The sequence below is a fragment of the Octopus sinensis genome, linkage group LG3 (genome assembly GCF_006345805.1).
Source record: "Octopus sinensis linkage group LG3, ASM634580v1, whole genome shotgun sequence".
Lineage (NCBI taxonomy): Eukaryota > Metazoa > Mollusca > Cephalopoda > Octopoda > Octopodidae > Octopus > Octopus sinensis.
Window position 1 is genome coordinate 136,042,250 of NC_042999.1, and position 17,500 is coordinate 136,059,749.

Below are 17,500 nucleotides of genomic sequence, written 5' to 3' on the forward strand. Positions count from 1 at the left end.
TGAAAACTGCTTTCCTTCAAATTTTGAAAGACTTCTGCTTCTTTTTTAGAGATTACCATGAAGAAGGAGAAAGAAGAGGGAAAATGAAGGAGGAGGAAGGAGAGAAAAAGGAGGAGGAAGGAGAGGAAAAGGAGGAGGAAGAGAAGGGGAAGAGGTCGAAGGAAGATGAAATGAGGAGGAAGGGAAGAGAAGGGTGGAAGAAGTAGAAAGAGGAGGAGGAAGAGGGAAGGTTAGAAGGAGGGTGGGAGAAATAGGAGGACGGAGGAGGAAAGGAAAAGTTGAAGGAAGAGGGGGATAAGTAGGGAAGAGAAAAAGGGAAAAAAAAAAAGAAGAGGTAAAGGACGATGTGAAAGAAAACCAAACAAAACAAGAACAGCAACAATAATCATAATTTGCAATAATTTTCCCCTAAATAATTACATGTAATTATATATATGTGATTGGATCACTTGATATTTATCAAGGACATGAATAACAATGAAAGATTTTAACTCACCGGATGGAATAAATACAATGTTTACACTGAAGATAGTGTGTGTTAACCAAGTGTACAATCCATAAAAGGCCGCCATTTTCAAGGAAGCCATGAAGACACCACTGAAGAAATTAGGAAGAAAAATAGAAAATAATAATAATAATAATAATAATAATAATAATATTAATAATAATAATAATATTAATAATAATAATAATAATAATAATTTCTTATAACAAAAGCATTCAATTAGTTATATTTCAATATAATATATTCAAAATATTTGAATAGCATATAATTTTGAATGTCAAAATAGTTAACAATATTAGCAATTTAAGGCTTGGATATATATGTGAAATATTCTTTGCAGTAAATAAGTAAAAATCTGTTTTACTTATTTCTATGGCAAATTGCAGAGGGGGGAAAAAATGTCATGTCATTTTTTTTTTTGTTTCTGTTTTTTTTTTTTGTTTTGTTTCAGAAAATTCTCAATCTGAAACAAACAGATTTTTTTAAAGAGTAAATTGAAAAAAAAAATGCTATAGAATATAGCATGCTGAAGTGAATACAGTATCAGATAAAATTGTAATAAAAAGTGATTGTTCTTCTCATAATCTTAACATTAATTTTATTTTTTAGTTAAATCAAGAAAAAGTTTGAAAAGAAACCGAAGGAAATTTTTAAAAATAATCAATACAGCAAGAAAAATAAGAAAAAAAAGGAAGAAATCCATGAAAGAATTGTCAAAACATATTTGAATTGAAACAGTATTGTGTGTTTTATTTATAAGAGAAGTGAAGAATAGAAAAAAAAAAGAAATAAAGAAAAAAACACTAGAATTATATGTAGTGGCTAGTTAGGCTTAGATTGTGATTGAAAAGGATGCTGTTGCTGTCAGTAAATGTTTTAAATAAGCTGTTTCAAAATGATAGCTTAAGAATGATTGTTTTGACGTGGTAGTTTATATAATTCAGTTTATTACATTTAATAATCTCAAAGAGACTTTTAAGTTGTGATAACCAAAAAACACTAAGAAAGTCAGCAGCCTAAATCCTACATCAGACAATACTCTCTTAAAGCTTGCACTGCTAAACCTGGCCATTTAAATAATGTCAATCTATTTTAGTATTGTGCCTAATCTTTAAGAACACAAAATTGTATTCTATACTTGATGGAAGCATTCTGATGCTATATCAGTTGTGAAGAACAGAGCTCCTTCAAATTCCCCAAACAAATGCGAAATCTCTATCAAAAATCTCCAATAAACAGACATTGGATTAAAGAAATGAAACTAAATGACAACTGTAAATTGAGATTGGACTTGTAAGAGTCTAAAAGCTTATTTTTATATCTTTCTACTTATTCTCTACATGCAAGAATTCTAAAAATATACATATCTGTTTATTCTTTATAGCTATTGCCACATCATTGATTCACAAACGTTCAATGTTCCATGAGAAATTCCTCATAAAACATGTGAAGCATTCTCCACAACTGTTCCATTTGATGATGGTGATTATGATAACACATTTGCTGGATGTCCTGTTTGTAAAACTATAAACACTTAACACAAGTTGTTTTTATGGCTTAGTTAGTGAAGGGCATGGGAGTGGTAACAACCATAACTTTTTCAGGGTCTCTGAGTTTAACAAGTCAGAGGGAAAGGGAGGAAGGAACTTTGACTCAAGGGTTGCTGCAGTGCAGTAGCAAACAATGCTTCAAAATACTGAGTTACACTCAAACCAAAGACTTAGTCTGAATGTTTGTAACAAAGTGGATTTCACTGGAGTCATCTAAAGGCTAAGAGATGGTGTTAAACTGGACAATAGATGAAGTCTACCACCCAAGAACAGGATTGCTTTGCTGGACTTCTGCATGATCTCTAACCTAATTTCACATATAAGTTTAGGTGACCTGATGCTATGACAGAAGACACTTACCCAAAGTACTGCTTGATTGGATTCAACCAACAACATTACAGTTAATACAGACTCAAAAGAGAGAATAATAATTTCTTGATAAAATAGTTCTACTCAGAATACTATCATCTCCCTGTAACAACTAATACCTCTTCCTAAAGCGCTAAATACCTTTACCTGTAACACTCAGCATTGAGTCAATGATGGAGCTTTTATGTAGTCACTCAACTTGCAAGAAATAGTAGTTAAAAGCTCACTGAAATCACTCCTTACAGTCTTGGAATCTCTAACAATGCCCACTTCTAGATGAATTGTGCCATCCTCCTTAATCTTCCTCCCCTACTCCACACACACTAAGCATCATCCACATGAAACTCGACTCCTTACATTGAAACATCACTGACTATGAAAAGTGACCTTGTAAACATCCCCCCACCTTGTCTTCAACAATACAAATACACAATCACTACACATATCAGATAAACATTAATGCACCATCCTCCAAACATACACAACTTGTAACTAGAATCCTCAAAGTTTCTGCAAATGCTATATTTCACTGTCAGTAAGGATCTCACCTGGCAAATATATATCCTCAGCATAACAAAGACTGGCCTTCCACTTTATTGATTAAAAAAAAAAAATGTCACTCCCTAACCACCACTTATCCTCTGAATAAATGAGTATTTCATATGTACGACTAACAATAGAGACCTACATCCACAATTGGGACAGTATTACTACTCACCCTCCCTTCACACACACACACACACACACACACATTCTAGATTGTATTGAAAGAATGGTCACTTCACTGCTAAGCATTAAGTCAATCATTAACATACCTCTATTTCTGGTTCACAGATTCCTCTCTCTCTCACCTTTTATACTTAAATGACCTCTGCTTCTCAGAGCTAGCAAATCTCATGCCACCTATATTCATGAACTACTGACTAACTCATCTCTCATTACCCATATTACCATCCCACCCATCCATACCATGCACAATCCATTAATCTCGTTTCTTCTTTTCCAGAATGTCAGATCTTTGGAATTCTCTTGTTCTCTCTTTCTCTGGACATGTTTTACCTGCAGCTGATGACTTGAAACTGTTTAAAATGAATGTTAACTGTATTGATCTTAAAGGTTTCACAAGATCAACCTCACACACCCACCAAAGAAAAAATATCAAAACAAAACAAAACTCATAAAGCTATACATACTGGCACTCTGTTGGTTATGATGATGCAGGTTCCAAACGATCTGATCAATGGAACAACCTGATTGTGAAATTAAGGTGCAAGTGGATGAGCATGCCACAAACATGCATACCATAGTTCTCAGGAAGATTCAGAATGTGACAAGGCTGGCCCTTTGAAATACAAGAACTCATTTACTTGTTTCAGTCATTTCACTGTGGCCATGCTGGAGCACCGCCTTTAGTCGAACAAATTGACCCTAGGACTTATTCTTTGTAAGCCTAGTACTTATTCTATCATTCTCTTTTGCTGAACCACTAAGTTACGGGTACATAAACACACCAGCATCGGTTGTTAGGCGATGTTGGGGGGACAAACACAGACACACAAACATACACACACACACACACACACACACACACACACACACACACACACACATATATATGATGGGCTTCTTTCAGTTTTTGTCTACCAAATCCACTCACAAGACTTTGGTCGGCCCAAGGCTATAATAGAAGACACTTGCCCAAGGTGCCACATAGTTGGACTGAACCCGGAATCATGTGGTTGGTAAGCAAGCTACTTACCACACAGCCACTCCTATGCCTATTTTTTCCAGCAGAGTTGACTGTTATTTTTTTATTCTTTTACTTGTTTCAGTAATTTGACTGTGGCCATGCTGGGGCACCGCCTTTAGTTGAGTATATCGACCCCAGGACTTATTCTTTGTAAGCCTAGTACTTATTCTATCAGTCTCTTTTGCTGAACTGCTAAGTTACGGGGAACATAAGCACACCAGCATCGGTTGTCAAGCGATGTTGGGGGTACAAACGCACACACATATATAATATATATGATGGGCTTCTTTCAGTTTCCGTCTACCAAATCCACTCACAAGGCTTTGCTCAGCCTGAAACTATAGTAGTGCCATGCAGTGGGGCTGAACCCAGAACCATGTGGTTGGTAAACAAGTTACTTACCACACAGCCACTCCTGCACCTATGTCATAAAACTATAGCAACTTGGAAAAACATATATAAAATGACAGCAATGGAGATGATCTTTATATCAAAATGAAATTGTGAACAAATTTAGAAGTTACCCAACAGCATCTTCAACTGCTTGGCCAATGTTGTTGCCACCTTGTATGGGTGAACCAAATGCAGTGAACCACTGAACTGGTTTATATTGGTCGCCACTCGATGCCAGTAAGTAAAAGAGTGTTGTTAAAAATATGGCCTGAATAAAGAAGAATTGGAAGAAACATGTCAGAGTGTGAGTTATAAAAAGTCACTTTGTTAAAATAGCATTCATATAGAATTTATACCAGGGTCACTTAAAAAAAGCACTGAGTATACTCTGTGGAGCAGTTGGCATTACGAAGGGCACCCAGTCATACAAACCATGCTAGAACAGGCAATGGAGCTTGGTGTGGCCCCTGGCCTTACCAGCTCTGGTCAAATTGTCCAACCCATGTTAGTATGGAAAATGGATGTTAAAGGATGATGATGATGATGATAAAACAAAATAAAATGTTGTTTTATGGGAGGTGGGTGAATTAACAGAAATGACAAAGTAATGGCTTTGTGATCATTTAGTTATGTTATTTTCATTTGGAGTGTGAACATCACTGAGGTCACCTTTTTTGTCTTTACTCTGGACTTGATAAAATAATTACCAGTCGAGTACTCATCATCATTACCATCATTATTTAATGTCTGTAGGGTGGCAAGCTTGCAGAATTGTTAGCACACTAGGTAGAAATGCTTAGTAGCATTTGGCCTGTCTTTACATTCTGAGTGCAAATGCTGCTAAGACAGACTTTGCCTTTTATCATTTTGTAGTTGATAAAATAAATACCAGCTGAACACTGGGGTTGGAGTTATTGACTTAACACTTCTCTGGAAGTTGTTGACATTGTACCAAAATTTGAAACCATTATTTAATGTCAATTTCCCATGTTTGCATGAGCTGGCTGATTTGACAGGATCCAACAAGCTAGAGGGCTGCAGTGAGCTCCAGTGTCAGCAGTGGCATGGTTTCCATGGCTGAATGCTCTTACTAATGCTAACCACTTTACAGTGTGTGTTGGGTGCTTTTTTCATGATACTAGCATGAGCGAAGTCATCAAGTAACTTACAAGACAGGAAAAAATAAAAAGGCAAAAGCTCTCTAGACTAAGTAGAGAGAGTGTTTTTGAGAGGGAGTTTTATGCCATGTGTAGAGTAGATGAAGAATGATAGAAGGCAAGCACAGATGTCTTGCTACAGTGGAGATACATGGCTACTGTGAGAGTAGCTGAGGAGAAGATAAAGACAATAGCAAGGAAGTGCCAGAGGGAGTTCTCAAGATATAGAAGGGGGAATATAAGAAAATATATACTATCTATAGTATGAATTTCTATCCAAATAAAACTAAAAATAGCAATTCATTGCTGTCAATGTCACCACTTTTATTTCATGGTTACTTCATATGAACAATTTTTTGCTGGATTTAGTCAGATCTCAATCGAAACAATATTCAATATAGATATACTTCTGTAACAACCAACATTTAAGATATTATTACTACCATAAGAGATAATGTAACATTATTTTAGTGAAATCTTTATCTACATGATACACTTAATGTATGTGTATCATTAAAAAGATAGTGGCTGCAGTTATTGTCCAGGGAAAGATTCCTTTATAGATGTAGCAAGCTTGTATAACTGTTTGCTGGAGACCACTGTTACATTGTTGTTTATTGTAGGTCTTTCTTCACTGATTTACCATTTTTGCAGAGTTGAGTTGTGAGAAAGATTGATGTTGTATCTTTATTAATTGGATGTAAGATGGCTGGCTGCATTTATTACAACAAAAGCAAACTTGCAAATGTTTAACAGATTCTATTAAGAGAATGCTATGCACAATGCATATATAAATTATCAAATCCTCACTGGTTACAAGAACAGTTATGTTGGAATTGATTTAACTCTATCTGCCTGGCCATTTGCTATCTGGAAGGTGAAAGACAAAGGATTTGAGACTTTTTTTCCTTAGTTGATGTGTGAGTGTGAAGATCTGTCCTGTTTGAATGTCAACATCACTTTCTGACTAGCAAGAGGTGAGGTGTGTGAATCCATTAGCCACCCTCAACACTCTGCAATAACTTAGGTGCTAAACTGCTTAACTAGTGAAAAAGAGTGCAAATCACAAGAACGTTCAAGCTGTTCACAGTATAGCTTCAAGCTCATTGATAAATTTTTAGGTTGTCTCCATGAAACTTTCATGATACAATAGTGGCCTACTCATGATCATGAACTTATAACTTCACAGTTGGGGTTTAAATTTCTACACAGACATAGCATGTTAAAAACACAATACACATCAGAGATAGACAAAATGAAATTGTTCCATTAAATAATGATGATGATGATGCACTCAGACATTTCCTTTCTTAAATCTTACTGATTTATCTATTTTACAGACATTCAAAATTTTAAAGATGTCTAATCTTTTTTTCATTTTACAAGAATTTAAATGATTATTTCCTCTCAATAACAGCATTGTTGCATCATTTTCACCTCTTCTTTCTTTCATTCATTTGGTTGTATGTGTATGAGTAACAGGTGTTACATCTTAAAATTGTGGAGAAAAGCAAAATTTATTATTTATTATTGTGGAAAATATTACATAATGTCATCAGAATATTATAGTTAATACGAAACACTGTGAAAGAGAATAATAATTTAAAAAAAATATATTATTGATGATAAATTGTGAGCTCTCTGTATTAATTTGATTACATACAAATAACTATATATATATATATATATATATATATATATATATATATACATACACACACACATACACAAATGTATCTATCGCTCACTTGCATTCTCTCTCTCTCTCTCTCTCTCTCTCTCTCTCTCTATATATATATATATATATACATATATGAATATGTTTATTATTATAAGTGCATATATCATCATCACCATCATGGCATGTATGGACAAATATCTGCATGTATGTCAGTGATGTATATATACATGAATATATGTGTGTATGCATATATGTATGCAATAATGTATAGATATATGTATGCACTTTCATTGCTATGTGTGTGCATGCATGAATATTTATGTGTATGTATTTATGTGGGTGCATATGTTTACACGATTGTATATATGTGGATATATATATATATATATATATATTTATAAATCTCTGTAATAAATATATAATTATGTATGTACCTATATATGCATCTAAGTTTGTTTGTGGAAGCATATGTATATATGAATGTATTGTGCATACATATTTTTTGGCATATATGTATTTGAATGTGTGTATATCTATATATATATATATATATATATATATATATATATATATATATATATATATATATATATATATATATAATTTGCTACATATCTGTTTATGAATGTGTGTGAATATGAATTATGTGTGCATTTATATAGTGATAAATATATCCTTGCAGATGAGTGGAGAATATGTTAATATGAATGTATGTGTATATTTTATGTGTATGTGTGTATATGAATAGATGAGAGAGTAAGAGAAAGGGAATAAACGATAATAAAAGACATTGTAACTGCCAATATTTGATTCTCATGTACCTCATTTACAGATTCCAGCTACTTGGTTGTGGTCATGCTGTGGCAAGCAAACCCATCATAATTCTGATTTTCTACTTCAGATTGAGTTCACTTCACATTCAGATTTTCTGACCAAGTTGAGGTTATTTGGATGTTTCTTTTTATTACATTTTGAAATATTTTTTGCCTTTTCTTTAGAAACAACCAGAAAAAGAATGGATGGTAGTGGTAGTGGTGCTGGGGAGGATGTAGAAGAAGATGAGGGAAGAAGTGAAAGAAGGAAAGTGAGTGGGTAAACAAAAGAGGTAAGAGGTAGAAAAGGAAACAAAAGAAGTATTGCTTACAGCTGAGATGATGAAATTCAATAGGGCAGTGCCTCCACCAAACAGTAATGATAAAACTGCAGTGACGAAAGAAAAGGCTAAATTGACGTTGCCTTTCAACACCAGCCAAACTGATTCCAGCACCTGAAGAAGAGAAAACAACAGTTTTATGAGAGTCTTATTGTCAAACAACATCATTATTATATTCTTGTAGATACACCAATACATCAACACTTACTGAAAATCTCCAGTTCTGTTCAATAGTTGACATTCTGTAAAGCTCAAATAAAATTCACAATGGAATACTGCTTACATATATGGTTTAATGACGTGGCTGCTACATACACAAAGATCCTAGAATGCCTACATCTGATTCACAAAATCTCATCATTCATAAATCAAGTATCAATTTAGGGCAATGGACTGGCAGAACTGTTAGAGCATTTGACAAGATACCTTGTGTAAACGAATGTATTCTGAGTTCATATCCTACTGTAACCTACTTTGATAATAGCCTTAATCTGTTAATGAGTATCTTTAGCAGAGTTCATTCTGTTACAAGAATTCAGGCCAAGTATCCAGTTTGATGATACCTTTGTCTCTCCTTTTCACTAATGTTGGATGACTCTATAAAACATCATCGGCACTGCTCTTTCAAGCCAGATTAAGTGATGAAAAAAAAAAAACCAAAAGAAAGAACTAATACACTATAACCACTGGTTTATAGATGTCACTATCTCTAAGAGTGCATCACAAAGGCTAGATTTCCCTATTTAGTCACACGCACTTCAGGCATGATTTGTTGCTGACCCATCACATAGCTTAAGTAGGACCTACAATCAAGTACTGCTCCTACATCTGAGATAGTGCTACTGTTATTACACACACATACGACTAGCTTAGAAAATATCCAATATCCAGAAGAACATCTGAGTGATCGACACTGATTCAAAAATTGACATACTCCAACCGCTGACCCATTGACGTGCTTTCTTTTCTGTTGCTACTACGAAAACCCCTGCCTCTGTTCTTCTAAACTAAATAGTTCCATGGTTCTCCCACTAGGCCCACACAATACACCCAATTTCCTTGTTCTCCTATTCTTTCTCCTCAAAGTCAGTTAGTCTTCTTGAAGTCTCACCCTGCCCATGTGTTTCCAACAAACATTAAGTTACAGACGTTCAAGCTGAACATGAGCCCCTGCTATTCTCATCACTCTCAAAGGGCCTGGGTTGGTCATTGTTGCTCCTTCTGAATAAGTTGTATAAAACAAACCAATAAATATTACACCTCATCTTCTACTTGGTATTAATGTCTATAGAGTTTTGATTGTATCTCACTAGAATTTACCACATCTTCACTCTCTCTAAATCTCTCTCTTATGTTTCTCTCTGTTCCTCTTACTCTCTCTGAGTTTTCTTTCTCTTTCATATACATTCAATCACATTAATAAAATGTTGTGCCAAGCCATAAATAACAACTGAAAACACTTATCACTGAAATATAAGGCTGAAGAAAAGAATTTGTAGTTTTGTACAGCAACTGACAGAAGATTATCTTAAAACTTAACTTCTGCACACTACTATTATGCTATTATTGAAATGATTACGTCGCTCACACATATACACCCACATGTGCACAAGCACACACACACAGCACTTCACATATAAGTGGAATGTAAAGTTGATTACAACAAACATATTGAATTGATTACAGTGCCACAACCTAACATAGATTGAATTGATAACATACATATATGTAGAATAAGATTATATGTATGCATGTAATATATGCATGTATGTATATATGTATGTATCTGTCTATCAATATGTATGTATTTGACATTATGGTGATTACATCATACATGTGTATGTGCTATTTTTTTTTATTAGAACATATGTAACATGCATACAGTGATCAACTGGCTTCAACACATAGCTAATATGTTAATACTGAACTGATTACAAGATATTGAAGGAAAATAGCAGATATCACTGATTTGGCTGGAAGATATCTAATAAAAATACTTTCATACATAAATACACACATACACATGATGATATATATGTATGTATCAATGTATGTGTGTATATACATATATATACATATATATATACATACATACATACATACATATATATATATATATATATATATATATGTATACATATATAAAATGGAGTTAATTAGAATAAATATATGATGAAGAAAAGAAAGCACAGGTGAAAATATATTGATCACATCTGTTTTGAACTATATATAACCCTGATCTCATAAACTGATATAAAGTTTATGATAGTTGTGAAAGAGAAGACTTCGATGAAGGAGATATCACAACTCAATCATCTTTACAAAAGTTAAAAATACAAATGTTAACTTTAGATTAGATTTTTAAATGCTGTTCGTTAAGGAAAAAGTTATATTTACATTTTAAGGCATGTAAAAGTAGAATAATTGTGCATTGCTGTTGTTTTGAAGTTTTGTTTTTCTTGTATCAATAGAGACATACTCAACACTACATTAATGATGACCAGTTTTCCTCATATTTGTCAAAAGGTAATAGGTTATCTTCCTAAAATTACATGTGGTACTTGGGACTGGACTCTTCATCATCATCGTTTAACATCCACCTTTTCATGCTGACACGCGATGGATAGAATTTGTTGAGGCCTATTTCCAAAAGCTGGATGAAGGTGTATGGCTTAGTGTTTAGGATGTTCCGCTCGTGACCATAAGGTCATAAGTTTGATTCTCAGTGGTATGTTGTGTCCTTGAGCAAAATACTTTATTTTACATTGCTTCAGACTACTCAGCTGGCAAAAATGAGTTGTACCTGTAATTCAGTAGGACCAGCTTTGTCGCATTCGTTGTTGTGCTGAATCTCCCTGAGAACTATGTTAAGGGTACACATGTTTGTGGAGTGCTTAGCTGCTTGCATGTTAATTACATGAGTAAGCTGTTCCATTGATTGAACCAACTGGAACACTCATTGTCATAACTGACAGAGAGCCAGGCAGGATGCTTTCCTGTTGCTCCTCACTTATTTCTATGTAAAGTAATATTCCCCATGACCAGGCATGGAAGACTGGAAATGAAAGACACCATTTGCATGATGATGGAAGTCATTTACAACTATCACATGAAGTCAAGACAAGGAGATAGTAACACACAAACATACTCATGCACAGCTATAGTGAAACAAACTTCTAGATCAAGTTGTAGATCAATTGATCTATGATAAAGTAGACCTAGATACGATGCAGTTTGGCTTTGTTCCTGGAAGAAGCACCACAGATTCAATCTTTCTAGTGAGACAACTACAGGAGAAATACCTGGCTAAAAATAAACTGCTATACTGGGCTTTCATTAATTTGGAGAAAGCATTTGACAGGCTACCATCATTAGTAATATGGTGGGAACTGAGGAAACTAGGGGTAGATGAATGCAGGTGGTTCAAGCTATGTACAAGGATGCACAAGTAAAGTGAAAATTGGCAATGACTTTAGTGATGAATTTAGCATGAAGGTAGGAATCCATCAAGGTTCAGGCCTCTGTCCTCTCATATTCCTCATGGTCCTGTAGGTGATCACAGAGGAGTTTAAGGATGATTGTCAATGAGAACTCCAATTTGGTGTTCTCATAGCTGAATCGATAGAGGAATTAGAGATGAAATTCTTGACATAGAAGCTAAACCTGGAATTGAGAGGCTTTAAGGTAAACCTAGCAAAGACAAAGGTTTTAATAAGTAGGAAAGAATACAGAATTCTAGTACCTTCTGGAAAATGGCTTTGCTTGATATGCAGAAAAGGAGTAGGCATAAATTCCATATACTGTACATTATATATGCTATAGACACACAAAAGATGTAGTGGACTCACTGGAAGACTATCTGAAAATATAGTCTTTGTATGCAGCAGATGTACTGTAGCAATTCACATGAGCATACTAGAAACCAAGTCTCTCAAATGCTTATTCAGCTAACTAGAAGTAAGCAGATAGCTTTGTTACTGAGGAGATGTAATTATCAAAGGAGGTGGTTGCTCTGAAAGTGAGAACTGGATGGAGAAAATTCATAGAACTACTATCTCTGCTAATAAGAAAGATCTTTTCCTTAAGAGTGAAGGGCAAACTATATGATGTTTGTATCAGAACTGCAATGCTGAATAGTAGTGAGACATAGGCTTTGGATGCAGAAGACCTGAGAAGACTGGAAAGAAATGAAGTGAGCATGCTCTGCTGGATGTGCAATGTGAGTGTGCTTGAAAGAATTAGTACACAGGTGCTAAGTGAAAAACTGGGTATTAGAAGAATTAGTTATTGTGTACAAGAAAGAAGACTGCACTGGTGTGGAAACGTGATGTGTATGGATGAAGACAGCTGAAGAAAAAAGTGCTGATTGTTAAATGTGGCCGGAACTTGTGGAAAAGGGAGACTGTGGAAGACATGGGGTGAAGTGATTAAGGCTAACCTCAGGGCTCTGAACCTGATGGAGAAGATGACTGAACTGGGATCCGTGGTGATATGAGGTCCTCAAAAAGATCTGCCTTTGTCAGTGAAACTGAGTTCTGAAAGTGTTATGCATTGCACTCTCCACCCGTGTTACAATGACTCATTCCCCACCTCCCGTGCACTAGGCCTGCTTCTTATTCCCCATCCTGAATCTTGCACACTACCAACCATGACATCCCTCTCTCTTGTTCACTCCACCCTGACAACTGTATTATGTTTACTACTCTAGCTACTTACTCTCCTCCCTTTCTTCTGCATCCTTCTGCTTCCTGCAACTCATAGCTTCTTGCTCATCCACTCTCTTATCCTATCCTAGCAGTCTACCTTCCCTTCCTCTCATCCTCCTTCCCTTACAAAATCGTAAACCAATTCATCAACTTACCTTGTGCCTTGTGTGGAGGCCATCTAGATATGGCATCAACTTCATCTCCTGCAGTTCATATTGTTCATTTTCTTTTTACCTCTCCTTCCCTCAACTAAATGTGACTAGCCATGCAAATCCTTTATAAGAACATGCACTGCCTCACCTAGGGTTTTTAGTTCTGTGAGATGTATGGCAACTTCAATAGTATAGGTGGCATAACAAAAGCACTTAGTCTATGCTGTAAAGTGATTGGCATTAGGAAGGGCATCTAGCTGTAGAATTCATGTCAAAATAGACATTGGAGCATGATGCAGTCCTTGGATACATTGGATCCTGCCAAACCATCCAACCCATGCCAGCAAGGAACATAGATGTTAAATGATGATGATGCTGATGGTGATAATGACAGGTGCTTATATTTTCTGTTTCCAACTACCATATTCACTCACAAGTCTTTGGTCAGCTCAGGGCTATAGTAGAAAACGCTTGCCAAATGTGTCATACAGTGGTTTTGAACCCAAGACCATGTGGCTGGGAAGCAAAACTCCTTACTACAAAGCCATGCCTGCTAGAACTGGTATTTAATTTTAGTTTCTATAGCAGTAAAGGTTTAAAAACCAAATCTTTTTCAGGATAAGACACTGTTTTATCAAGATAGCATTGGTAGAAATTCTGGCAACTATTCTCAACAACTCGATTAACTGAAGAATACAGAAAAAAATGCGTTGCCCATAGATACTACAAAATACCAGCAGTGGATTGAACTCATAAGGCAATATTTATGCTCACTTAAATGTGGATGTCTTGTTGGAACAAACTATACTGTGGTAGATACCATGAGAGAAACAGTACATCCACATATCTACCAGAGTATCGTTTGTTCTAACAGAATATCCATGTTTAAGAGGGGATAGATATTACCTCTTGGTATTAATAATGCCTCTGTTGCTGATATATACTCTTGAACTTATAAGAACTCAGTTGGTATAGTTTAAATATGAGCCATCTCATCATATCCTATACTGGTTATAAAACTAAACAATTTACAATGTAAAACTCTTTAGTTAGAAGAATCAAGAAACTAGAAATATATTTCTGAAATTTGCTTTATGTAGAGAAGGTAGTATTCCTACCGTTATCTTTGAAATGATGTCTGGCATTAGTAAATGTCATTGACAGTCATTTTAGATTTTAGACATTTATTTCCAAACTTTTCAGAATTTGGTTTTAAAAGCAACAGAAAAACAAAGTTTAAATAACAAATTCCAAATATTAATGTAAACATTAAGAAAACCGAGCAAAAACAGAAGTCTCCTGACCACCTTACTATGTAGTATGTACTAAACCATTTTCTGTTTTCTGTCACAGTAATACTGTTTTCTTTAGAACCATTAACAAGACAATGTTATATAATCGAGATTCTGTCTACAAGTGGTGGTATCCATCATTTAAGTGCAAATCTTGTCTGCATCTAGAGCCACAGGAAATACTTGTTGCATTCTTTTTCATGATAGTAGATTTGATCAATTAATAGAGTTCTTTTAGATTCTTAGTTCATTCACACCATTGTGATTCTTGCTATGCTGGAACATCACCATACACATGTACTACATTTTTTTTTGGTTAGTCTTTTCATTTTATTATCTTTTATATTTTACATGTTTCAATCATCAGACTATGGTCATGCTGGGGCACTGCCATGAAGGGTTTTTTTTTTTTGCTGAATGAATAAAGCCTCCTGGTACTTATTTTATTTTTTGAAGCCTGGTCACTTAGACTGGACTGCTAAGTTACAGGGACATAAACAGACTGACACTAGCTGTGGAGGACAAATACACAGACACAGACAGACAGACACACACACACGCACACACAGACACCTACACACACACACACGTATGTATATATCTTTTTTCAGTTTCCATCTACGAAATCCACTTGCAAGGCTTTGGTCAACCTGGGACTATAGTAGTCTAAGGTGCAACACAGTAGGGCCAAACCTGGAACCATGTGGTTAGGAACTAAACTTATTAAATCACACAGCTATGCCTGTACCTGTTGTCTGTGACAATTGTCTGCATATTTAAAAATGACGAACCAATTATTGTGTGATGCTGCTCATATGAGTGAGGAAAGTAACTTCATTAGAGTACTACTCACATATCTGGGACAATGCAACTGTTACACAGAGAGAGATTATTCCAGACAACATGTAAAGGAATGTCACATCCATCTGACTGGTATAAACTCACCAGATTATTACAATCACAAGCACATTGACACATTTTATCTTCCCTATGATGGTGCCATCAACCCTCTGATGGTGCCTCTGATGGTGCCTCTGATGTTGCCATCTCTGATGGTGCCATCAACAATCCCTTCTCTTAAAAACTGGCAGAATCATTAACATGGATGACAAAATGCTTTGTTGCTATCTTCCACCTTTACATTCTGAGTTCAAATACTGCCGGGGTCAACTTTGCCTTCATTCTTTTGGAGTCATTCCTTTATCTTTAGTTGAATGAATCGAGCCCAGTACATTTTTTTAAAGCCTGGTACTTATTCTATCAGTCTCTTTTGCTGAACCGTTAGGTTGTGGAGATGTAAACACACCAACACCGGTTATCAAGCAGTGGTAGGAGATAAACATAGACACAAAAGCTCACACTCATAGATATATATATGATAGGCTTCTTTCAGTTTCTGTCTACCAAATCCCCTCACAAAGCTTTTTTTAGGGGTTGATAAAATAAGTACCATTTGAGCACTTGGGTTCAAGTAATTGATTTACCTTCTTGCACGAAATTGCTGGCATTCTGCCAAAATTTGGAACCAATATTAGTAAACTGTGTAGCACTATGAGCAAACCAAAATGAAACACTTCCTTTCCCTTTTCCTCTTGTTATATCTACCATATTGAACCCTAAAAACGTAAATATTTCCTCCCCCTCCACATACTGTACTAATATATCAATTTTTCCTTTCTGCTATCTTATGATGAAAGCACTGATCCAGAGAAGGGCTCAAAGAATTTGATTTAATCCTTTGTTAGAAGATTTTGCAAATACTGAGAACCTTTTATTTACTGAAGGACAAAGGTGATCACAATTCAACCCAGTATTCAATATGTTACAAAAAAAAAAAATTATAGAGCATATAGAGATATGTTATTCTGGTCAAGTTGCTGATCTTACAGCATATGCAGGCTGTTTTAATACATATTCATATCTCACAGGAGGTTAGAATGTTCTGACCTCTGATCAGCTGCAGATGTCACTATATATATATATATATATATATATATATATATATATATATACACACACGCACATATATATAATACACGTATGTCTGTCTGTCTATCTATCTATCTATCTATCTATCTATCTATCTATCTATCTATCTATCTATCTATCTATCTATCTATCTATCTATCTATCTATCTATCTATCTATCTATCTATCTATCTATCTATATCTATATATATATCAAAGTAGATATGTGAGTGTGTTCTGCACATAGGGGTTAAAGTGAGATTTCTGATAATTGTCCAATCTGTGGGAAACAGCATGCAAATCTCCTTCAAGCCACATCCTATCATCTCTAAAAACAATAAAAGAAGGGATACACAATATCTAAAGAAAAAAACAAAAAAAACATCATCAGGACTGATCTAAGCCGAAGATCAACACCAGTAGTAACAATGAGAAAATAAACTGCCTCATGGAACATCATGAATATATATAGGTTATTGTCCATGTAGAATACTTATGAGTTACTTCAGTATATATACATTAATGTGTGGACATAGGAAGAAATTAGTAGGAAGGTCGGAAACAAGGAAGAATGTGAACATTAAATATAAACATACTGGTATTACATAGGGACTGGATTAACTAGAATTTGAAAGTGATTTAGCATTTAACTTTACATTTCCAAAGAATGTTGTCAATGAAAGCAGACCATTTCCAGAAGTTCCATGGTATTTATTAAGACACAAACTAGAGCCCTAGGCCTCGTGCTATTGATTTGGTAAATGGCTTTTACGGAAATTACAGCACATCTCATTAATAAACACCATATATTCACTGCGAACTAG

The 17,500-nt window shown here is 35.0% G+C and overlaps 1 protein-coding gene across 6 annotated transcripts in view; it reads right to left on the bottom strand.

Moving 5' to 3' along the window:
- Positions 1-17,500, bottom strand: part of LOC115209732 (transmembrane protein 245) — a 482,091-nt gene that overhangs the window by 179,078 nt on the left and 285,513 nt on the right. For all 6 annotated transcript variants that reach the window (XR_004998339.1, XM_036501362.1, XM_036501365.1 and 3 more), the window contains 3 exons: positions 8,550-8,672; positions 4,699-4,835; positions 497-597 (listed from right to left, as the gene is read on the bottom strand). Coding sequence is in view for 5 of the 6 variants with exons in the window: in XM_036501362.1 (XP_036357255.1) it covers positions 497-597; positions 4,699-4,835; positions 8,550-8,672 (361 nt within the window). In the remaining variant the exon portion in view is untranslated. The remainder of the gene's footprint in view (positions 1-496; positions 598-4,698; positions 4,836-8,549; positions 8,673-17,500) is intronic.